At 43.6% G+C, this 24814-nt stretch overlaps 1 protein-coding gene across 1 annotated transcript; it reads right to left on the bottom strand.

Moving 5' to 3' along the window:
* Nucleotides 1–5852: 5852 nt before the first annotated feature.
* Nucleotides 5853–24409, bottom strand: SLU7 (spliceosome associated SLU7). The gene is made up of 16 exons (XM_075900193.1): nucleotides 24013–24409; nucleotides 21713–21895; nucleotides 21320–21473; nucleotides 20554–20634; nucleotides 19097–19261; nucleotides 17999–18067; nucleotides 15930–15977; nucleotides 15192–15323; nucleotides 14040–14137; nucleotides 10929–10996; nucleotides 10587–10726; nucleotides 9230–9391; nucleotides 8450–8554; nucleotides 8229–8303; nucleotides 7784–7897; nucleotides 5853–6934 (listed from the first exon to the last, which is right to left on the bottom strand). The coding sequence occupies exons 2-16, from the start codon at nucleotides 21880–21882 to the stop codon at nucleotides 6755–6757; spliced, it is 1761 nt and encodes a 586-aa protein (XP_075756308.1). The 5' UTR covers nucleotides 21883–21895; nucleotides 24013–24409; the 3' UTR covers nucleotides 5853–6754.
* Nucleotides 24410–24814: the final 405 nt, after the last annotated feature.

Genomic DNA, 24814 nt, shown 5'->3' with positions numbered 1-24814 from the left:
TAGTCAGCGCTGGTCAGTTTCAGCAGAAGCTGACTTGGGGACGCCTGGGGCAGAGCAGCTGGGGTGCTGCTGGGTTGCTCCAGTAGCGCCGCTCCTCGGTGCTACTGGACCAACCCAGCAGCACCCCATCTGCTCTGCCCCAGGCGTCCTGATTCAGCCGCTGCTGAAACTGACCAGCAGCGGCTGAATAAGGACCTGGGGCAGAGCAGCTGGGGTGCTGCCGGGTTGGTCCAGTAGTGCCCAGAGTGGCGCTGCAGGACCAATCGGCAGCGCCCCAGCTGCTCTGCCCCAGGGTCCAAAACAAAAGCCTGGTCTGCTGGGGGGGGCACACTAGCTGCGCCCCCCCCCAGCAGACCTGGGACACGGGGAGCAGAGCCGCAGCGGCAGTGGGGTGCCGCGCTTCTGAGGCTTTGCTCTGGCAAAGTCTCAGAGGCGCGGGACCCGCCGCGGCTGCTGCTTCAGTCCCGGTGCCTGTGGTCTGCTGGGGACGGTCCCCAGCAGACCACAGGCACCGGGACTGAAGCGGCAGCCGCGGCAGGTTCCTGCGCTTCTGAGGCTTTGCTCTGGCAAAGCCTCAGAAGCGCGGGAACCCGCCCGGTGCCCCTGGTCTGCTGGAGACAGTCTCCAGCAGACCAGGGGCACCGGAGCAGCTTACGAACGGGGCTCTCTCGCCCCGGAGCTCGCAGGTAGCAATCCGCCACCTCGACCTCCGGGGCGAGAAAGCCCCGTTCGTAAGTGCGGATCCGACATAAGTCGGATCCGCGTAAGTCGGGGACTGCCTGTATTTAAAAAAAAGTGGCCTCCAGGGCTTCCCACGGGTGCCCTGCTGGCCACTCTGTCCACACTCATCAGAATTCTACAGTTCCCCTTCCCCTACAGCCCTTAAAGCCGCTGCCACAGGGGAAAGGGCTTGTGGCACAACACAGGTCCTGACAACCCTCGGTATGTCTAGACTGCGAGGATCTATTGGAAAAAGATGCAAAATGCTCTCATCATTTTGCTTATCTTTTTCCGATACTTTTATCGGAAGAGTCTTTTCCAAAAATTGGCCCGTCTAAACTGGGCAAAACTTTTGAAAAAAACCCTCTTTTGAAAACCCCCTTCTTCCTTGTGGAATGAGGAACACAAGGGCTTCCAAAAGAGCGTGTTTGCTCTTCTGCTTTTTTTTTGCACGGCGGAGTTTTTACGGTATACCTCTGGTATCCCAACCCCGCTCCCCACAGTCTACTTGTATCCCCTGTGCCACATAGCAGCAGCCATCACAGCTGTTCATGTTGCCATGAGTGACCCCTGTACTCTGCCCAAACCCTCCATGGCTGGAAGCTGCCAGCTCCCAGAACCCTGCCTGGGAACAAAAGATGTGCACGCCTTCCTGATCTGGTATAGAGATCCTGGACCTCATTGAGGTCTGGGGAGAGGAAGCAAACCTCCAGGATCTCAGCACTAGGCACAGGAATGTGAGGGCTCGTCTACATTGGCCCCTTTTCCGGAAGGGGCATGTTAATTTCAGCCATCGTAGTAGGGAAATGCGCGGGGGATTTAAATATCCCCCGCGGCATTTAAATAAAAATGTCCGCCGCTTTTTTCCGGCTTTTAGAAAAGCCGGAAAAGAGCGTCTACACTGGCCCCGATCTTCCGGAAAAAGCGCCCTTTTCCGGAGGGTCTTATTCCTACTTCAAAGGAATTCTTATTCTTCAAAGTAGGAATAAGACCCTCCGGAAAAGGGCGCTTTTTCCGGAGGATCGGGGCCAGTGTAGACGCTCTTTTCCGGCTTTTCTAAAAGCCGGAAAAAAGCGGCGGACATTTTTATTTAAATGCCGTGGGGGATATTTAAATCCCCCACGCATTTCCCTACTACGATGGCTGAAATTAACATGCCCCTTCCGGAAAAGGGGCCAGTGTAGTCGTAGCCTGAATGTCTACAGCTGGATGGCTGACAGCTTGGGCCACAAGGGCCACAGATGCATCCAGGAGCAAGGGAAGAGTCTCACAGCTGACCCTGGCTGAAACTCTCCCTCAGGGCCTCCCAGATGTGCCAAAAGCCAAAATAAGCTATATCAATTTAAGCTACGCAATTGACATAGCTCAAGTTGCCTAGTTTATTCCGACTTTAGTCCTAATCTGTAGACGTACCCATGAACTCACACCAAACTGTTAGTTCCAAGACACATACTGTTAGAATATCAGAGGAAATTGAGGGAGATGGTACACAGGGAATTGAGAAATCATGCTGCTAGTCTTAAGAGATTTGCCTATAGAGTCCATCCTGTAACTCTAATTTAAAAAATCCCTATGATTGGACTGTGTGGACTGCTAGAAATTCATCTTATTAAAGTGGGAGCTTTTGATTAGTCTGCCTCAACAAGCCAAGAGGCATAGTTTCCTCTTACCACACCTCTAATATCCTTAACATACTTAAGGACCATAGCATCAGTTCCCAGCTTTTGCTATTTGTCAGAGGAGGCTGGATATTCTCATATTCTGGCTTTGTGCAATATATCATTTTTTTTTCTGACCAATCCTATATTTACATTTGAAGCAAGTTTATTTTGAAGGTCAAAGACTGCCTCCACTAGAAAATTTAAAATTATTTGATAAACATGATCCTGTATTACATACTAAAGCCCAAAGAAGTCCAGTTGGAGGAAAATGAATCCCTAACACTAAGGTCTATTATATCCTTTTGACCTTGGACTACTATGCTATAAATAAAACATTTCAATCTCTCTATTTGTTGAGGCAGCTTTAGAATAGAGTTTTCTGCATTTCTCATGCTCTCAAAGACTTGCAGTCTAAAGAATAATCCTACAGCAATAATCTGTTCCTGTTTTCTCATGTTCTCCTCTGCTAGAGGGCAAGCTGTCCATGAACCTTGTAGACTTTTTTAGCTGAAGAAAGCTGGGCATGCAGAGAAAAGATATATTCATGTCTTCAGAAACTTACTGAATTTCTGCATTGATGAATATGGTTTAAGATAGACTTTGATTATGAAGATTTCAAATTCTTCTTAAAAGAAAATGTATTAATTTATATTTTACACAGTAGAAAATATAGTCTTAAAATGTTATGAAATGTTAATATTTTGGGGTATGTCTAGACTACATGGCTCCGCTGACGGAGCCATGTAGATGAGCTTTCTAGACATAGGGAAATGAAGCGGCGATTTAAATAATCGCCACTTCATTTACATCAAAATGGCCGCTGTGCTGTGCTGTGCCGATCAGCTGTTTGGCAGCACAGCGTGGTAGTCTGGACACTCCGCGGTCGACAAGGGAAGCCCTTGTCGACCGCCCCGTTATGCCCTGTTATGCTTCCCTTGTCAATCACGGAGCATCCAGACTACTGCACTGTGCTGCAAAACAGCTGATCAGCACAGCACAGCACAGCAGCCATTTTGATGTAAATAAAGTGGCGATTATTTTAATCGCTGCTTCATTTCCCTGCATCTAGAAAGCTCATCCACATGGCTCCGTCGACAGAGCCATGTAGTCTAGACATACCTTTAAAGACCAAGAGTATCTAATTCTGAACAACTATTTTCCCCTCATATGAACAGTATTAAGAAAACAAACACTTATCAACACAGTAACAAATCTCAACAGTGGGATTTATAGGGTATTCTTCTTGGCTGGATTGCCAAGATGATGCCAGTTAGGACTTTTAGGCTGTGTCTACACTGGCACAATCTTGCGCAAAAGCAGCTGCTCTTACGCAAAAACTTGCTGCCTGTCTACACCGGCCGCGTGTTCTTGCGCAAGTAAACTGATGTTCTAATGTATGAAATCAAGGCTTCTTGCGCCAGAACTCTGATGCTCCTGCTCAGGAATAAGCCCTTTTGCGCAACTGGTCTTGCGCAAGAGGCCGGTGTAGACAGGCAACATGAATTTCTTGCGCAAGAAAGCCCTATGGTTAAAATGGCCATCAGAGCTTTCTTACGCAAGAGAGCATCTACACTGGCATGGATGCTCTTGTGCAAAAGCACATCACTTGCACAAAAGCACATGCTAGTGTAGACACTCTGTTCTGGAAGAGTTTTTGCACAAGAACTCTTCTGCAAAAGAGTTCTTGTGCAAGAAGCTGCCCGTGTAGACATAGCCTTAATGTAGACTTGCTAAATCAACAGTGCTAACTCCCAATTCAAACAATAACTGTATTACCCTTCTTGGAAAGATTGTGCTTCATAGTCTGACCTGAAGAGGATATGGCCTGAGTCCTATATTTAGATCTGCTGTATAGGACTCAGTATAAAATCTGTGGCATATTCTGCATTCTACCTCAAAATGAAACTTCTATGAACAGCTTAGTGAGTTCCATAAGTATTTAAAGGCAAGCTACAATGCTGGTTGCAGAGTGGAATTTGGCCATAAGTGTTCCTGAATCATACAAATGGTGTTGCAATTTTTTTTTAAAAAGAAGCCTGCAAGCTATCATATACAAAGCTAAAGTAACGTATGTATTTGTATGTATAGCATACTTATGGGAAACATATAATCTTCAATGAAAAGATGTATGTAATCAGTATACATAAATAAAAACAAGAGATATAGACACACTTGGGCATGTGCTGCCGGCTGAAGTCTGATGATGTGGGTTCTCTCTTGTTGAGGAGTCTATTTATGAAAAGTGCATAGAATCACTGATGAAGTTGGGTGGAAGACGGGGATCTAACTACAAAGAGAAGGAGGATGATCTTTCTATGCTAGGAGCAGAGTATGATTTCCTAACTCTGTGTTTTGTTTTTTTAACCCTCACCTGCAAAATCAGAATGCTTAGACTTTAGGGCTTTTCTTTTCTCTTGACAGTATTACATTAATGCTCATCACCCCTCCCATAGATACATATTGTTTATTTAATATTCAAGTTTTTATACGAGTCCGGATAGTCCGAGAACAAAGGATATTCCAGAATTTGTAGGTGTATTAAAAACAAGGACAGGAAAAAGCCAATACAAAATGGAGTGACAAATCAACCCCATTCTGTACTGTAACATTGGATTTTAGCTGATAGTTATACCAATAACTATTTATCTGAAATGGTATTAAGTCAGAATATCTTTCCACAGTTTAACTGGGCTTCTATTTATAAAAAGATTAAAAAATAAAAATAGTGTAATATGGTATTTTATAATGATATGTGAGTACAACTCCCATGTTTTGCAGTTCAAGAGTGACCTGCATGAGTCAAAGAATGCTAACAAAGCTTTCTATGTCTGACCCCTACAGAAACCAATATAAACCATATATTTAAGAGATATTACATGTTTTAAGAATTCCATTGGGACTATTTTCTTAATCCTTTCAGCTGCAAAGCCAGGTTCTGTTAATATTAATTCAACTGTGCATTCTTCCAAGGGAGAGAATTATATATTTCTTAGAAGTGTCAACAATGTCACACTGGAATTGTCATATCCAAAAACTCAGCCATCCATCTGCATCTTCGGAACTCTGTGAATCACAACCTCCCAATCATAAATAGCGTATTTTTAATTGAGGTACTATAAGAGATTAGATCTTAAACCCGTCACTTAATATTCCACAATATAAGATGGAGTTTTGGTATGGACATAGGGTTAATGAAATACATGTTTAATAAAATATGACCATCATAGTAATGCTGTCTGTCTATCCTAACTACTCAAATGTTTAGAAAATGTTTAGAAAAGGAGACTGAATTCTGTTGGACAAGCATGAGGAAGGACAGAGTAGGTGAAGCACTCAAAGTTTCATGATAAATGCAATTTCTCACATGACATCAGTGCTGTACTTGGAAGTGTATACAATGCTGGCTAAAACACAGGAAAAATTTCAAAGCTCTGAGTATCAGTTTTTTGAAACATCAAGAAGAGTCAGATATTCCTAGTTAAAGGACATTTATATTGTATTCAACCAAGTCTGTACATCAAATCATATCTGTTTTTACACATTATTGCATTTCTAAAACAATTACCAAAATGATATTAAGAACAACTATTTTCCCCTATTGTGCTACACATAAGAGGAGTCTCAAGAGACATTTATAGCCATCGTAGCCTACTGCTTTTAATGCTTTGTCTACATTAGCATTTTTGTCTGTGCAGAATGTTACAAAAGTGTCAGTGTAGACCGTGCTATGTTGGTGGGAGAGGGTCTCCGACTGATATGGGTACTAGGGTTGCTTACCGATAACTGGTTAATCAGCGGCCCAGAGCGCTATGGCACAGGTAGGGAGGCCATTGCAGCCATGCTGGACCAGCCCCTACCCCCAGAATCCCAGTTAACTGCTTACACTACCTGCTTGCTGGGTGTGGTTTAATTATGCCAGCCACAGAGCTCTTTCCTTCTAGCATAGAATGGCTACACAGAAAATCTTAGCTGTGCATAAGTGATACAGTCCTTCCATTTTTATATAACAGTGACACCTGCTGGCCAACTGGGCTAGATTCAATTTTTTTCCCCTGGATTTTATTGATTCCTCTCTCCCAATACAATGAATTCTAGAAGACGTTAACTTTCAGTAATACAAGTCTGCACCAAATATACTTTTTTTAAAAAAAGAAAGCACTAATATGCTTATAGCATCAGCTGTTAACTTCATTAATAGACTTCTGCAGGTATTTGGTTTGGTTTTTTGTTGTCGTTTTGTTGTTTTTGGGAGTTTGGTTGTTTTTTTTAAAATATGTGGAAAGAAAAGTTTCAGTTACACGATTAAAAAAAAAAAAAAAAAGCCATCACATATAATAGCTAAGAACTGTGTGCTGGAATGTCTTTCACATAAACTACTGTCCAAGAAAGGAGGCCATAGGATCATCAGGTCTTTGGCGTTTCATTCGGTAAGCCTCCATTTCCTCTTCTGTAGGCTCCCGTGTTTCATACATGCTGTTATATGGCCTCTTCCTCTCATCTAACTGCATGATTTCTTTAACCTGCAGCAGACGAGCCTCTTCTGCATTTAATGCCTGAAATAAAAGAAGAAATGCGGTATCATGACAGATTCTAGTACTTTAAACACTCACAGTAGGCAGAATGGTGGGATTCTACAATGCACATTAAACAGCTAATGTTAGTTCTTATTTTACACATAAAAGCCTTAATGTGTTTTAACCTCCAACTACAGTGCCAAACTAGTGTTTGTGAAACTTGATGTTTTAATTTCACTGTCAGTTCTCTGTTCACAGTACTATTTAAATTTGACATTTTAAAACATAAACTCATCTGAAAATTCAATAATCCTTTAGCAACCCAAGAACTTTTGAAAATTTCATACAGACTAAACAAGGGTATTTTTTCCCTTTTCTTTTTTACGGACATTTACTAACCCTTCCCTAGTGTAGTGCTACTGTTTGCTACTCAGCAGGAACTGTGGCTTATCCAAAAGATGGCTGAAGCACAGCATATCCCCGTAAGGCTGTAATTGTTAGTACTTAGGCAGACTGCTATACTTTTGTGGGGCCCCATTCAATGTCTTCATTGAGACTTTGTACAGTTTCAGTAACCTACTCATACACACTATTCACTTGCAGGATAGAGCCTATTCCTCTCCTTATCCTGTTCTTCTTAAAAGAACAGGATAAGGTTTGTCCCTGCTCTTTCAATTAAGTTAGTGTTCCACTTTTCTATCATTACCCATTGTTCTAACCATTTACTTCAAAGTAGCTAAATAACTCTGTCAAAAAGTCATTTCAATTCAAGAGAACCCCCCACCCACCCCTCTTACCTCCCTCCCCAGAGAAACCATGATTTTGGTGACCTTTATAATACAGATCAGATATTTCTTAACAAGAACACACTGTCTGAGAACACTGCACCTTTTTCAGTTTTTCATGTTTCTTTTTCTCTTCACCCTCACTATCTGAATTTGGACTCCTCTTAAGCTTCTTCTTTTTCTTCTTTTTCTCATCTTTCTGTTTTTCTTGATGTATCTGGAAGCAGAAAAGCAGTAGTTTTAGACTGAAATGCTAAGAGTTATGCACATGCATATCCAAAGAACTTATCTCTAGGGTCTAATAACTTTCTCTCAGTAGTTTGGTTGGGAACACTGAGAGCGGAGACATTAATGATCCAATACTTTACAAATCTCCTAGCAAACTCAGGAGAGAAGAGATGGTCCACCCAACTTTGTGGTACAGTCACAATCCCACTCCACCTTTTAAAACTCAAGATAAATAGAATGTAAGCATCTTCCTTTCCATAATCTGTTTAGGTCGTTATTCCTTTCTAAAAGAAAGACATGTGGAAGAGCAGGTAACCTACCTCCATCAGTGTTTTGGATTTTGTCATATACTCTTCCTCTATAGGTTTTTCCTCTGGTAAGTCTGACACAGTACTCTGAATAATGAAGATGAAAGAAAAGGCATGAAAATTCACTACACATGTTTCACAATGTGAAGACAAAATTGAGTTATTAGTCTTATTTTAGATATTTTATAGCAGCATCTGATTGTTCTAATGTCCAAAAACAAAGTGATACTTACAGCGATTTCTTTTCCAGCTTCTCCTGTACAATAGGAATACTTGACAAATGAGTGGCAGCATTTATATCCCCATCTGCCTTCCTTCCAATATGATCCCCATATACACTGCAAGATAGAGACAGTACTGAAGGAATCACATAACAGGAATGCTACAAGTTATAAGATTTTTGTTTACTGAGAAGAGCAAGGACAGTGCTGGTTGGGGGGGGGGGGGGGGGGGGCAGCAGCCGTGCACACCAGGTCATGGCTTTCTTTCCATCCCATTCCCCAGATAATCAGGGAGTGTGGAGAGAGTGCTTGCATTCTGTACATGACTCTCTCACCTGCCTGCTGAGCTCCCTTTACCAACCCGGAGTGAAAGGCATGCACTGAATGAAAATCAAGCCACATCCCAATGTCCACAGCTGCTGTCTCACTCCCCCTCCTGAAACTCCACCCTTGGAGAAGAGTTAAAACAGTAATTCATCCAAAAATCTTAGAAGGGAAGGCTGAGGAATTTGAAGAATTAGCACATGGGGGAGATTTTCAAAGGCAAGAGGACAGTTAGGTGCTCACCCCCCATTCTAAATCCAGGAAAATTGGAAGCATGACTTCTATTTTTGCCTTTGAAAGTTCCTACATAGTCTCCACTTGATTCTGACACAGCTCCAATTACAGATAATTAAATTATCCTGCTTGGAGGGGGAGACTAAATTCACTACTTCAGTCCCCATGGCATTTGGTCACATTTCCTCTGCTTTACCAGGAAATTTAGCTCAGTCTCTCAGTCTAGCTACTTACTGTATGGTTGTTAATAGTTACATCCTCTTCATATTTGGAACGGACAATAGCTTTCTCTTGTCCTTTGATGACTGTTCCATGCCTAGAATATTCCACATAGTCTTCTGTCTGGGCTAACAGCAGTTCAGCAGGTGGAGCATCTAGATGTTCTTGACCCCCATACTAGAACAATACAAGCAACATTTTTGAAGAATTATAGCCAAAACTCAATTGCCTCAATGCCTGTTCTTTTCGTGCTATGCAAAAACACAGAACATTAAAATGCAAAACGTGATAAAATGTTTGTACTTCTAACTTGCTACCTAAAGACCCTGTTTTCTGCTACAGTGGTAATAGTTAACATCTTTTTTGTTTAGAGAGTATTACCAGCTCCAGAGATATACCCTATTTTAAGTACAGAAAAATCTCAGAAGCTTGCAAAACAAAGCAAAGTTAGAAAAACATCCAAGTACAGAAGAATTAGACAATATACTGTTTGTCGTCAACTTGTGCTTTGCAAATAGTAGTATTTTCATGATTTATTTTTACCAGATTTACTAAGTAAAATTGATAGTAATACAGGAAGATAGAAAATGTTTATCTATAGAGAGCTGCAATAATTATCACGATACTAACGATACTAAATTAAGATTCTATAAAGCATTTACTTTGTATAAACTATGAAATATTTGCAAATTTGGGATAAACTATCCCCAAGTTTCCTTCTTCCAAAAAGGATCAATTTTAAAACTACAAAGACTATTTTCCACCACTCATACATATTTTAAAGGCATAAGTCCAGACACCCAAAACTTGACAGTGCCATCATTGTCAAGTTTTCACCAGAGGTACATTCTGACAGCTGAGAAATGAGGCTCCTGACCATAGAAAAAGAAATGCCAACAGCTCTTCTAAAGCAGAGCTACGCAACACACGGCCCGTGGGCCGCATGCGGCCCGTTTGTTCGTGGCCTATGGGGCGGTTTGGATTTACACAGGGCTCAACATGCGGCCCACAGGTGGGATCCTTTGAACATGGCCTCTACTGGGAACACACTTCACAACAGTGAGGTGTCTCCCAAGCGGGGGGAGTACTGAAAGATGCAAGTGGATGGGCTGGGTTGGAACAGACGGGTGAGTAGAGGGTGTCGGCGTTTCTAGCTCAAGGGAGGAGGTGCCGGGAGCACCAAGGCATTGTGGGAAGTGCTTTGTATTCATGCCTGTCAGTGTGAAAGAAGCTATTTGCACGTATATGCAACCACACTTAAGTTGCAGCCCTCGGCATGTGCTGTGAGTATCATTGTGGCCCCCAGGGCTTCCACAGTTGAGTAGCCCTGCTGTAAAGCATTCTTGTTCATTGGGCATTTCTCTTTTGTTACCTTCTCTAGGATGCTTTCTTTCTGCTGTTCTTTAAAATCTTCTTTTTTCACCTTGAAGGATTTGTACAGAAGCTCCAGTTTTGTAGGGTCTGCTTGAAGATGAACTTCGGAGCCTTTGTCATAAGCCTCCCAAGCAAACACTATATATAAAACAACAAAAAGCCATCACTTAATTAAATGATTCTTCTGAATCCTATACATGTTTTTCAAATAGCTCTTTTAACCTACTCCTAGACTTGATTGCATGATTTTTAAAAGACAATCTGTAACAAGATACATTTCTTCCTTGGAACAGAAATATGACATTTGAAGGTATGATTTTTCTGTCAATGAAATACTTACACTGAGTTTGTGCCATTGAAATGGTATCTCCAGTGTAACGAACAAAATTGTCACCTGCATAACCAACTCTGCAAACAAAAGAAAACACTTATTACCTAAGTAACGTGCAACACCTTTATACTTTGTTAAACACAAAGTCTTTCATCCATTTTTGGCATCTTTTTACTATTACAACTGTGCATATCTCTTGCTAGAAAAGGACATGTTGCCCACACTCTCCAGATTGTAAGATTGCAACATTGTTTATATTTAATTTCTGGACCATAGAATAACACACAAAAATCACACCCTACTCCTCTGCTAACTGTGAGGGTGTGTCTACACAGTAGAGCTAAATTCAAAATAAACTATGCAAATTGAGCTAGTCAATGGCATAGCTTATTTCGAAATAGTTTATTCAAGCGTTTCTCAAACTGTGGGCCGCAACCCCTGGGGGGTTGAGAACAACATACGGAGGGGGGTGGGTCACAACTGGATCCATTTTTTTTTTCTTTAAAAAAATTTGCCTCTCCCTGTGAGCTCCGTCTGGTTTAAAAAAAAAAAAACAAAAAAAACAAAAAAAAACAAACCATGAAATATCGGATGGAAGCCCGGCAGGGACAATTTTCCCCTGCCGCATCTGGCAGGGGCAGGGAAATGAGGAGCACCAGAGTCTAGTGAGGAGGGGCAGTTGCCGGGTGCCAGAGCGCACGCTGCTCTGGCCAACATGAACAGCAGAGACCAGCAGCTTGCCACATGATACCTCCCCTACACGCTGTGAGCTGAGGCAGCCAGGCCAGGCTTCAGGAGCAGCCACTTTCAAAGTAAGAGTTTCCTCTGTGCCTGGCTCGGGGCGGGGGGGGGATGATTAGATAGGAGCAGGCTCCTGGACTGACGTGGAGGATGCCTGCCTCAGGGGGAGTGCACTGGGATGGGGGGTGTTGGGTGGCCTGCCTTGGGGGGGAAGCACTTTTGGGGGGGTTTAACTTGGGTGAGGGTGGGGGGGGCCTCACACAAATTCGGTTAGCATTTTAGGGGGTCGCGGTATCACAAAGTTTGAGAGCCCCTGGCTTATTTCAAAATTGGGAGCATTTACAAAGCACTTGTTTCGAAACAGAGCACTTTTCCTCCATCTTCGCTTACTCCTTGTACAATGAGGGTTACAGGAGTTGGAGTAAAAAGTCCTCCAGCTAGACAGTATTTCGACATTTTGAAATAACTGCCTGCTGTGTAGACACCCTGTGACGGCGCGTTGGGGGTCCCCCGTCTCCTGCACCCCGAAATGGCACAAACAGACTGCACCAGCCGGTGGAATAGAGGAAGTTTATTGCCTCTCCAGGATACAGTACAGCATAGATGTAATCTGGTCACAGAGCTGGGCTAGGATGCCTCAGGCCCCCTTGAGATGGGGGAGACTGGGCCCCTAAACTCCAGCCCCTTTCCCTAGGCTGTCTCCTCCATGCTCCCAGACAGCAACTAACCAACACTCTTCCAGCCCTGCCCCCCCAGCCAAGGCAGCATTCCACCTTCCTTTGTTCCTCTCCATGGGGGGTGTCTGGCCATACCGGTTGAGAGGTCCCTTTGCATAGTGACTCATCCTGTTTTGCTGGGTCGTGGTACCCACGGCAGCCAGTGGGGGTTACCCCAGAGCCAGCAGCATAGAAACCAGCCAGGTACCCCCACTACGTCACACACCCACTAAGTTATTTTGAAATAACGCTAATTATTTTGAAATAACGTTGCTGTGTAGATATACCTTGAATGTTTAAACATTAGGTCTTCAATGTTCTGAATGCTTGCTGGGTCAAGAGGCCAAGCTATGAGTTCTAACAAGTCTTTGATAGTGTAGCATGAAAGTTCAATTTTTGAACAGTGTGCTACCTGAATTTGCAAGGTTTCTATGCTGTGATAATTGCAGATCAAGAGGAAAACAGCTGTGAAATTCAACTATTGAAATATATTTACATATAAATCACTGTGGTCTAGAGATTCAATCTCTGCTATAAGAGGAGGTTCTGCTGTAACCTACAATTTGCTGTTCTATCCACTTGATAATTTGTACTAAAAAACAAACAAACGACAGTATCAATTAGCGATGTGAAGGAGTAGCTGAGTAGTCGATTGCTCCCCTCCACCCCATCGCTGCCACTCTGCATTTTTAAAAGGACACAGCAGTGGCAGACAGTCCTGCTGACAGACAAGTGGGACTGGCTGCTGCTGCTGTGTCCCTTTAAAAATGCAAAAAGGCAGCGTGTGGAGGGGTCAGGGAGACACAAGCAGACCAGCTGCCACTGCTTTTTCACTTTTAAAAATGCAGAGTGGCAGTGTGAGAGCTGTCCTGAGACCCGGCAGGGACCAGAGAATGAGCCAGCTTCTTTGCGCACCGGCTCCTCTCTGTTCCTTTAAGAGTGCAGAGTGGCAGCCGGGAGTTGTGCTGAGATGCAATGCGAGAGAGCCAGAAGTGAGAGCTTAAACTGCCCTTCCTTAACAACTAGTCAAGCTATGGAAATTCCATCAACTACTCGACTAGTCAATTAACAGCTACTTAACATCCCTAGTATCAATCCCATGATAATTACATTGACAAGATCACTTTAAGCATCAACACAACAAAATGATCCTCATCAGCACCGCATGTGTCAACTTAAAAGACAGATGAAAAAAATAAGCAGAAAACCATATCCCAAAAGTACTGGAAGGTTCACTCTTTCATAACCAGTCGTTCATTAGTAGCAACATGGTTAATACAGGTTGAACCTCTCTAGTTCAGGACCCTCAGGAGCTGACTGGTACTGAACCAGAGAATTTGCCTGGCCACTAGAGGTCAATATTGTCTAGCAGCATTACCAGCACTTCTACTGCTTACTGGGACTTTGAAGACATTTAAGAGTAAATGAGAGCTAAATAACAGCTCAGAACACTGAGAGCCAGGACTGCTGAGTGTCAACAAACTATGGAACCACAGGAAACTCGGTCACACCCATGATAAATGAACATCTGGCTAACTAAAATGCTGGACCATGGAAGCTGTCGGACCAGAGAGTGCAGTTTCAGAGATGTTCACCCTGTATTAAAACAATTTCATCTAGTTTTGTTATAGATGCGTAGTCAAAATCTTAGTTTCAAACTTACTCATCTGGATTCTTTCCTGCATTGGCATAAGGGTTCTCTCTCATTGCTCTCGTCTTGGGATCATAGTAGGCAGAATTTGGATCAAGATTCCTCAAGTACTAAAATAAAGAGACATTCAAAATGTTTACTTAAAAATCTGGGATTCTAGCAGAACTGAAAATATATGTGTAATCCTTTCATAGATACTTTAAAATGTTAGCTGACAGGCCTCCAATTGCTATTACATCAGCTTCCTTTAAACTGGAATAACTACAGTAAACTTCCAATAATCCGGCAACTTTAGGACACAGGGGGTGCCGGATTATCAGATATGCCGGAGTACCGGAAGGGGGGCTATGGGGGGAAAAAGGGGGGGGATCGACGGGGAACTGCGCAGTCTGGGAGAGGGTGGCACTGCGGGACCAACCCGGCAGCACCCCAACTGCTCTGCCCCCAGCTTCCCCAAGTCAGCTGCCGGTCAGCAGCGGCTGACTTGGAGAAGCAGGGGGCAGAGCAGATGGGGTGCTGCCGGGTTGGTCCTGTAGCACTGCCCCTAACCTGAGCAGCGCTGCGAGATCAACCCGGCAGCACTCCAGCTGCTCTACCCCCGGCTTCTCCAAGTCAGCTGCTGGTCAGTTTCAGCAGCAGCGGACTTGGGGAAGCTGGGGGCAGAGCAGCTGGGGTGCTCTTCCCCAGGGCTTCCCCAAGACCACCGCTGCTGAAACTGACCAGTGGTGGACTTAGGGAAGCCGGAGGCGGGGCAGAGCAGCTCCAGCTGTCCGGCTGGCTGGAGCACTTCCGGGTTCCAGTTGGTGCCGGATTATCAGGAGTGCCGGACCACTGGATGCCGAACAATTGGAGTTTTACTGTAATAGGTTGCCTACCTTTGTAAAGCACTGATACTTTGTAGGTGAAAACACTACCTAAGTGTCAAAATTTGTATATGTTGACAGAAGGAAAAAGGGGTAAAGAGACAACATGAGTTACCCAGGAAAATCAGTGGCAAACCTGGGGGAAAAAACTAAATCCACAGGCTTCAAGCCCCATGCTGAGTCTATTTGCAGTAACTACTGGTTAAGAGAACATGACCTTGAACACGACCCTAAAAATAATAGAATAATCCAATAAAAGAGAAAAGTCATAATATAACCCAGTTAATTTGCTGTGGCTTACTTTAGCAATGTCCTCCCGAATACGTAAGTTTCGGACTGTAATACGTCTTTTGGAGTCAAAGTTCTGTCCAGGCATGTCGATATCATCTGCATATTTATCTTCATCCTCATCTTCACTGTTATGATCTCTTTCCTGAAAACAGAGTCAAAACTACTAAGGAAAATGATGGGTGTCCAATCTAGAAATAAATACAACAACCTGATTATAAATTTAAACTGTTCAGTTAAAATAAATTCTTCAAGAAACCCTCCACCCATCTCTCAGTTTCTCTAGTTAGGAGCTTGCTATGAGAACTCCTGGTTAAGTGTTAGAATCCATTCTATAGTTAGATGGCAATCCAATAACCTCTATTTTTTCCCAATTTCTACTTGTGAGGCGAAGAGTTAAAATATACTTAAAATAAAACTGCAATAGAAATTATGGCCATTGTTCCTGAGATGGCCTAGATTTTCTTTATGTCACTTATTCTATTGCCTGACAATTTGCCTATAAGAGTTGGTATCACAATAAGATTAAAATCCAAAAAGCCAGATCGTGGAACCAAACTCCAGCTGCTTTGCACCACTCTGGCATCACAAAGCCAGTAATTCCAGGCCGTGCTTGCTGGGATACCATTGCACAGAAAATACATAGATGACATGAAGCCACTACTGCAAGTCCCATGCCAAACCTTTCCAGCATCTGGTAGAATGACTACTGTTATTTCCCCTTCTTTGAGTGATGCATTAAATGTCTTACTGTCTGTGAATTTGATTCCTCTTCTCCCCATTGGTGTCTTGGGGAATTCTGCAGCAAACAAAAAGGACATGAACAGAGAAGACAAAACTTTAGAGTGGGAAGAAGAGAGGACATTGTTGGAAAAATCAGGGCTTATCCAAAGGTAGAGGAAGACAAATATGATAGCTATGGAACAAAATGCATAACAGATAATTGTAAAATACACTTTTTGCTTAAAAGTTTGCAAGCCTCTTACAGCACAAAAACCTTTCTGAGAAATATGTTAATTGTTTTCACAAACTATCACATATCTGACAATTCAGGAACTCATCACTCTTGAAAAAGTGCTGCATAAAGTCAGTTCTAGTGTCTACCACAGGGGTGGGCAATAATTTGGTGAGGGGTGGGGCACTCCAAGATTTTGAAAGTGATCAAAGGTTGCACTTTTCTACAGAGGGGGTGCAGGTTCTGGGACAGAGGTTGGGTGCAGAAGGGAGCTTGGGTTAGAAGACTGTAGTGTCAGAGATAGTGTGGGGTCTGAGAGAGAGGGGGTTGTGACCTGGGGCAGGGGCTTGGAATGCTGGGTCTAGGAAGGAGGTTTGGGTGCAGAAGAGGATTCTGGCTTGGGGAAAAGTGTGTGTGTGTTGGGGGGCAGGGGGAAGGTCTGTAATGGAGTTGTAACCTGTAGGTTGGTGGGAGGGGGAGCAAAGAGTTTGAGTGGTGACCTGGGGCAGGGAGTAGGGGATGGCCTGCAGGACTCCAAGGTAGGCTCTCTGCCTGTGCCAGATCCAGGCTGCTCCCTGTGGTTCTACTAGGGGAACTAGGAGGAAGGGGAGGATTCATGTACTGCCCCTGTCCCTCTGCAAAATGTCTCTGCTATTGACTGGCCAATAGAAGCTGACAGATTTTGCTAGGGAGGGGTGAGGGCAGCGTGTGAAGCCTCCACCTCCTCCTAACACCCAGAGCACAGAGCCACGGGGAGCAGCCAGCCACTTAAAGCAGAATGGGGCTACTCTGAAGCAGCTGGCTGCTCTGTGCCTCAGGGTACCAGCAGGCCATATCTTGCCCACTCTTGTTTACCAACAATGATCATTCCAAATTAATGTCTCATTAGATTTTAACATTTCTTTCTCTCTTTAAAAAAAGTATTTTGAAATTACTGATTTAACAGGGTTACAAAGTACTTTACTTAGTTTTGTTTAGAGACCACAACCCATAGTTTAACCCAGAGGAAGCCAGCTGAAGTATTTTAAGAGGCACCAGTTAATTTCCATGTTGAGGTAACCTCTGGCATGGGGAAGGAGGGAAGATCTATAGACACTGGAGGGAGAACTCCTGGGAGAAACTCACCTAGTCCCATTCAACCTTTCCTCTCCAAAACATCTTTTCCTGCATCTTTAACATGCTCCATTTCTGCCGCCTCCCTCATGCCAGGAGTCTCCATGAAGGAGTTCTGGCACTGGGATGAAACTAGGTAGGATAGTATCTGACCACTCATAGAAGGGAACCTCAGACTGGCTTATTGCTGGGAGTGAAAGGGCATTCCTTTTGGCTCTGGGAGGAAGATGGGGGTTATTACTGAGAAAGGGAAGAGACAGTAAGATTCTCTAAGTTGTGTTGCATGCCTTGGTAAAGCCATCAATTGTCAGTACTGAAAAAAGGAGCTTTACCACAAAGAGAAGATTAACCCATTTTCAGAGTTTTTAAAGTACTTCTTGACACAAGTACATTTTTCTTGATAGTGTACTAAACTTGTTTTATAATAAGAATTTGAACATTGGATAGCGTAGGGTAAACAAACTTCATAAAAATGCCCCAACAGACAAAAATCACTGCTCTAACGCTTGCCCCAGTACTAGGTACTACTTCTATCAATGACATGCGATGAAAAGCAAGCAGATGCAAAAAACAGAAGCTTCAGATCTGTACACAAAAAAAAATAAGACAGCAAATGAAAAACATATTTGCTGTAATGCCGTTTATTAGTTGTTTGGGCTACCAGCTTATGAAGCTGTTCTATTTTGAGAAGGAAAAAGGCACCTTTTTTGGTTCAGTTTTAAGTAAAATATGTCAAGTTTTACTTTACTTACCACCTGCTCCATTAGTTTTCCCGAAGCCAACTCTTCCTGCAACTTCTGGGCTTTCAGAGTACGTTTAGCCTAAGTGTGGAAAGACGGTGTTTTTATTTTGTTTTCTTAAATAAACATGTTTTACCAAAACCAAATAATCATAAGCAAGGTGCATTTAGAACTTTAAAGAACCCAGATTTGTTGCTACCAACCGCCTAATACAGAACAGTCTCCAGCTCAGAAAGCCACTCAAGATCTGTCTATACTGCAATGAAACAAGCTGACTCAGGCTTTCAGAGCTAAAAAATTGCAATGCAGATGTTTCAGCTTGGGCTGGAGCCTAGGCTCTGAGGCTTGCAAGGGAAAAGGATTTCTACGCCCAGGCTCCAGCCTGAGCCCAAATATCTCCACTATAATTTTATAACCTCACAAGCCTGAGTCAAGTGCCTCAGGCCAGTCTCAGGTTTTTTATTTCAGTGAAGACTTACCCAAAAAACCCAGTGTTCCAAAGTTTGTCTCTATACTGCTCTTTGAAATCCCTCTGCACTGACTGTACCATTCTAATCTCTGGTACACTACAGTAGAGAAGAACTTCTAAATACCATCTTACTATCACAAACAGTTTTACTTAATATAAACAAATTTACAAATCCATATTTTCTAAAATACTCTGGCTCATTAAGCTGACACAGCTAAGGCATGTCTGTTTCACTGAGTTGAAATTCAAACTGTCTGCTTTCTGCATTAGCCTTCCTCACTGCTATAGAAAACATTAAAAGACCAGCTAAGATCAAGTATTTTAATTCTTCAATAAATCATTATCAATATTATCTATCCCGTATCATGTATTTACTGTTGGTGATTATATGCAGTTTTTCTCTAAGTCAATTTAGAAAATGCAACTCTAATCTGCAATTCATTTACAGAATTGATCCCCCTGCAATTCCATTGTTATTTTTGAGTTTTTGTTCAAAATAATAAATCTAAGCAACCAATGAGAAAATCCATATATCTTTTGCATTACGAATGCAGCATATGCTGAAGAACATTTAATAAGCCTTTTCACAAACAGGCTACTTAGGTTTGTTTGGTTCCCACACTCCATAAATACCTACATACCAAATCAACTTTAGAATATTCTTCTACAATCTTCATGTGCTCTTCTGGGTTATAACCATTCCAACGATCTCTCTTCCCATCATAATCAAACATCAGTGTAGGTTGCATATATTCATCTGGTGCAATATTGAGGCCTGTGAATTTTGCTCCAACTTTCCTAGGTCTCTGAAAAAGGGAAGTCACCATTATTTTAATGTATTATTTTAATCAATAGGACAGCCATATTACTCATCTATAGCCATCTCTTTAAAAAACTAAATTCCTCTTAAGATACCTTGACAATACATAATTTGCAACCCACAGCTCTAAATATATGTCCATTATTACTTCTAGATTTTATAGTGAAGTCAGGTTAAAAAGATATTGACTTACACTTCTGTCAATTGTTTTATCTGCTTTTATTTTAATCTACTGCTGCCACTAACCCCTTAAAAGGACTCTTAACTGGAAGATTAGTTTTCTTTTTCTTCAATGTTCATTTCCCTGTTTAGATAGTTAGGTTGCATCTATAAAAGTAGCTTGGGGAATTTTCCCACGTCTCAGATCACTTCTAGAAATGGCAAGAACTCTAGCATAGAATAATCCTGATCTCTACTAGAGCTTGTGGAGTTCTACAAGTGATAGAGCAAAAATTAGAGTATTTCAGCAATCTGTATCAGTTTTTCCTGTTTTTGTAGGTCATACATTCAAAAGGAGAAAGGAAAAAAGTTTTTTTAAATAGTGTGATTGTAAAAACCATGTAAGCTGACAAGATGACTCAGAGGCAAATGTCGTACATGAAGTTACTTTTTCAACTAAATAGATATGAAGACAGCAGACACTAAGAGTACTTTCAAGAAATCCCATTAACTGAATTGGAGCTGAAAAAGGTATCCTGGCCTGTGCTTGAGCCAAAGCAGCATACGACAAATTATACAACAAACAGAAAAGAGTGGGTGAGATGTGGTAGACTGAAGTGCCCATTTTCTTATTCCTATTGGCAAATACACACACGCGCGCGCGCGTAAAATGTCCCATACTACCTTGTAAAAATAAATCTTTTGATACGGTTAACTGAGTTTTTTTCCTTCTTATTCCACCTACATAAAATTGGTTTGGTTCAACAGCCTTCAAACATCTCAAACTGCATTTGAGAGATTGATCAAAATTAGGGAAATCACTGGTTATATGGTTAACTGGTGGCCTGAATGCGATGGAGCAGCTCCCCCGCCCACCGTGCCACAGGCGTTCTAGCCCAGTTGAGCTTGCGGCACCACAGCTGGGCTGGAGCAGCTCCCCACCTAGCCTGGTGCAAAATCCTGTTTAAGCAGTTGATTAAATGGGATTTTACATCCACAGTGATTTGACTTAAGAAGGGCCAGTTTAGAGGTGTCAAACTACATATTTTCCACCAATGTACAATTCACAGCAATATTTCCCAAGAAACACAGTCAGACACCAAAAGTAGTCTGGTTTACCTCCAGGCAATCTTTTCTTGCGTGTGTCATTGAGCCACAGTTCTCACAGGCTCCTTTACGGTACCTAGTTGCAACAGCATTCTAAAACAGAGGGAACAAACACTGTAAAACACTGACTGACACAATGCCCAAAACCAACTTTGGCTGATGTGCATTTTTCATTAGCCTGATAGGGCGAAGGTGATTTTGTGTATACAAAATAGTCTCTACAGAGTCCAAACACATAACTTCAATGTTCTGGAAATGTTTCTCAAATGTTCTGGAAAGCCAATGGCAAAAGTTTCATCTTTACACTCTCCCTGTTTCACAATCAGTATAGAAACCAGAGGGAATAGATATTCCAGAGGAATCGGTAACTCCCATTGATTTCAATAATACTGAATTGAGCTCTCTGATTTTCTCCTTTAGACTACATTACTCAATTAAAACCCATTTTTTTTTCTATGGAGAAAGAAATTAATATTTTACTTCAATTTGTTGCCAAATAGTCAGAGGCAATCACAACAGAAAAACACAGACTAAATATACTGTTAATTGTTCTTTTAAGGATGCTTCCAACAAGTAGATAAAAAAGAGGAATCAATGCTTCTATGTGGGGACAAAACTGAACACTAGATTTACTAAAACTTAGATTAGTTCTAGTGAAAGACTTTTCATAACAAAAATCACTGCAAGGCTAAATCAATTTCACTCCAAGAAGAATTTACTGTATTTTACAATTCTTCCCTTCCCAAAACAATAGTCCGTTTTCATCTTTGCTACACACCTCTTGAACCCCTCGTTTGTACCATTCCCCAGATGAGCTGAACTCTTTTTGCTTCTCTGGCTGAGGTCTCTGATGCTTCAATGTAGGTCTTTTTGAAGGATCTATGTACCACGGCACTGAAGATATGTACTGAGGAATATGAGGGTTGATATCTCTGTAAAAAGAAAAAAAATTAGACATGTGCTACATTGTTTATGCCATTTGAATAAGTGAAAAACAGGATAATTTTTTAATTAGCAATAATCACGCCTTGGATTAATATCATTGGCTAAGATACTGCCACTGCAGCATTAGTCTTTGTGACAGGTGGGCCAAAATAAACATTAATTATCTTAATGTAATATCTGGCTGGGGAACCATAGGTTGCTGACCCCTGCCTAAGATGAAACTTACTTTCCTTCCTCATCCACTTCAGCTGGTGCATTTCCCAGCTTTCTCTGTTCTTCTAATTCCTTCTTCTTCCTCCAGTCTTCTCTTGTCATCTTTTTTGGCTCCTCCAAACTTACATCATTTGACCCTCCCGCAGGGGTAGAGTTTATTATTTCAACTGTCCCAGATGCCATGGTCTTTTTCTTTCTGACATGAACAAATACAAGTACAATGAAAAGGATAATACATTACAGAACACTAGTACTGAAAAATGAACAATCAATATACTCTACTTTTTTATCTCTTGCAAATGAAGTAAGTAATGGCATAAAGTCTCTCTCTATAAAAAAATTTCCTGCAGGATGACAGAGTGACATCACCACATTCCTGGTGTTGCCCTGCCCCCAGGTCCAGGCAGCTCCTCTGGTGCTTACATCACTCCCCCATGGGTGGGGGTCATAGGCCACCGCCATCAGCTCCTGCCCCCACACACTGGCCACAGCTGGCTTCCCCCCACAGACCCTCCTCGTGCCACACTACCATTGCAACTGGCCGGCCCCAAGGCCAGAATGTGTACCTCCACCTTTCCCACTGACCAGCCTCTTTTCCCAAGGCAGTGAGTGAGGCTGGAGCGCCAGCACAGTCTCCCTGCTGCAGGAGGAGCAGGGATGGGGCTGAACTGGAGCTGGTGAGTGAGGGGGTTAGGGGTACATGATCTCAGCAGGGCGGTGAGTGACAGTGGTGGAGGTGGTGAGTCTCGGCTGGGGGGGGGGCAGGTTGGAGCACCAGCCTAGACTCCCAGCATGGTACCAGCCCACTCACTCACCACCCTGTCGAGACCATGCACCCCATCCCCTCACTCACTGTCCTGCCAAGACCTCACACCCTCAGCCCCTTCATTCATACCCCCCAAACCAAGACCCCTGTAATGGACAGAAGGAGTGCTGACCAGCACCCAGTGAATGAGGGGTTAAACTCAGGTAGCTAGTAGACCACTGGAGATAGTGGGATGAAATTTGAATTGTATAAGATTCCTTGCATGCCTTCTTTGTGTGGGAGGGAAAAACCAGGAGTTGAAAGACATAGAATGATTTAAACCCAGGCAGGACTACCATGAGTCCAAGGAATTCAGGGAATGGAAGTGGACTGAACCAAGAAAAGAATGGAAGTAAGTAATGGGGAAAAAAGTGAATCTAGTTGCGTTCAGGGTATTTTTTTTATTTTGTGGTTTGGTTTGAACTGCTGTGTGAATCTATGCCTCCACGTTTACCATATCGCATTGTGCCCAGAGTCTTTTCTCTGTTTTAATTTGTTTTCCTTAGTTGCTCTGTAACATCTAGCAACCAAGAATGCTTTATCAAGTTTACCTTTTGTTTTGTAATAAAAGACACTTTTTTTAGCTGATGATTTGATTCTAGTGTCCTGGAAGGTCGGTCTGTCTGTGTGTATCTGCCTGCCTCACACTGAGAGGTCAGCTACTGGAGACTGTAGCTTGTTTTCCTCTTTTCTTTTTCAAGCTCTTTTAGGGCAAAAGAGCTAGGGGTAACCTTGGCAGTAGGTTCAAGTGTTCACCCCTGGTTTTTTTAGGGATAAAAATCACTTGATGGTGGCAGTGATCCCCCAAAATTTGCATATTGTGATTCTAGGGGGAAGATTTTTGTAATCAGTGCTATAGAAGCAAAGGTATCTTTTTCTTTTAAGCTCTTTGCAGGCCCCCATCTTCTGTACTAGGAGTGCTTGAGTGGGGAACAGCCCTGACAATCTCACACACCCAGCCACCTCATGCACCTCTTCCACAGAGATCCTGCTCCCTCTGCCCACTTCTGCACCTTCCCCCATAGCCAGACACTTACCCTGAGCCTGCTCCTGCTCCCTCCACCTGGCCAGACACCTGTCTCCAGAGAGGTAGGTAAGTGTGTGTGTGGGGGGGGGGGGGCGAGGGGCGGGAGACTGGGGGAGATTGGTGAGCGTAGCTCTCACACTCTATGGCTGCAAAAGTGGTGGGGGTGGGTGGGTTGGCAAGCATAGCGAGCAGGGGACATAGCCCCCTTGAATTGTTTTTTAATAAATATCTAAATGGTTTCAGGACTCTCACGAACATGCTTTGTGATGCAAGCAGAAAACGTACCTTTATCCAGTACTTCTGCAGAGACTCCAGGGCATTTTATAAACATACATGAAATAAGTATTACAAAAATCAAGTGAAGCTGAGGAGTGCTATGCCAATCTCACTAGCCGCTTTACCCAAGGAATACGTCAGGCACACAGCTGACTATAAAACTCAGGAATCCGGTCTGAAATCATACAAATCAGGAGCTACTCACCAGTTCTCACTACCGACTAGGCTGGCCCCGGAAGTGAAGGTGCGGCCCTGGTCCCCTACTTCAGCTACGGCTCCACTCCTCTCCCGCAGAGCCGCGAGCCGCGGGACAGGAACCGCGGCAGGTTCTTGTCTGCACAGCCCGGCCTGCGTTGTGATCCGGAGGCCGGGCCGGGGATCATGCGCAGCCGGAGGGACTCTCAGCACCGAGGCATCCACGGACCCCTCGCGAGGGAAACTGAGGGAGGAAGGGGGAGTTACGCGGTGCCTAGCCCCGCAGACAGACGCCACCGCAACGCCTCCGGCTCGAGAGCGGGGCCTGGCGCGGTCACGAGGCGCGACGCAGCCGTACCCCCCCTGGAGCGGAACAGGCCTCAGCTCCAGCTCCGAACGGGTTTACCGATTAGATCTCGGCTCATTCTCCCCTCCCCCCCCGCTCCCACAATGCATCGCGCCGCCGGCCCTGGCTCCGTCTCTTAAAGGAACCTGTTCCCTGCTCCGAACGCAGCTGTACCCCGGGGAAGGGGCAGGTGCTGCGGGCCCCCAGTGCACGGACGGAGCTGGGCGTGCACAGGACTCAGGCATGGCACGCCCGGAGGTTGGTCTGCGAACCCGAGCGACACCGCAGAGCCCTGCAAGAAGCAGCGGCCGGACCAGGCGCTGGCTGGGCGGTAGCCACCTCTGCCAGGCGGCACCCAAGGGCCCCTCGACTGCCCTTTGGCGGCACTTATGCAATTTCCCGTGACAAGAAAAGACTCGAACGGCACCGAATTGGCCTCCATCCTGCCCCCCTGGCGTCCACACGG

Source organism: Pelodiscus sinensis, chromosome 17 (assembly GCF_049634645.1).
Source record: "Pelodiscus sinensis isolate JC-2024 chromosome 17, ASM4963464v1, whole genome shotgun sequence".
In the NCBI taxonomy this organism is placed as follows: Eukaryota; Metazoa; Chordata; order Testudines; family Trionychidae; genus Pelodiscus; species Pelodiscus sinensis.
Note: the sequence above shows the minus strand (reverse complement) of the source record. Positions and strands in the feature narration are given on the sequence as shown.

What these genes read in the sequence shown, in the direction of transcription:
- SLU7 (XM_075900193.1), bottom strand. Translation starts at nt 21,882, where the DNA reads ATGGCATCTGGGACAGTTGAAATAATAAACTCTACCCCTGCGGGAGGG. An exon ending in AATATTCTAAAGTTGATTTG is followed by an intron (nt 18,068 to 19,096) that starts GTATGTAGGTAT and finishes TTCCACACTTAG; the next exon opens with GCTAAACGTACTCTGAAAGC. An exon ending in GAAAACTAATGGAGCAGGTG is followed by an intron (nt 15,978 to 17,998) that starts GTAAGTAAAGTA and finishes TGTTTGCTGCAG; the next exon opens with AATTCCCCAAGACACCAATG.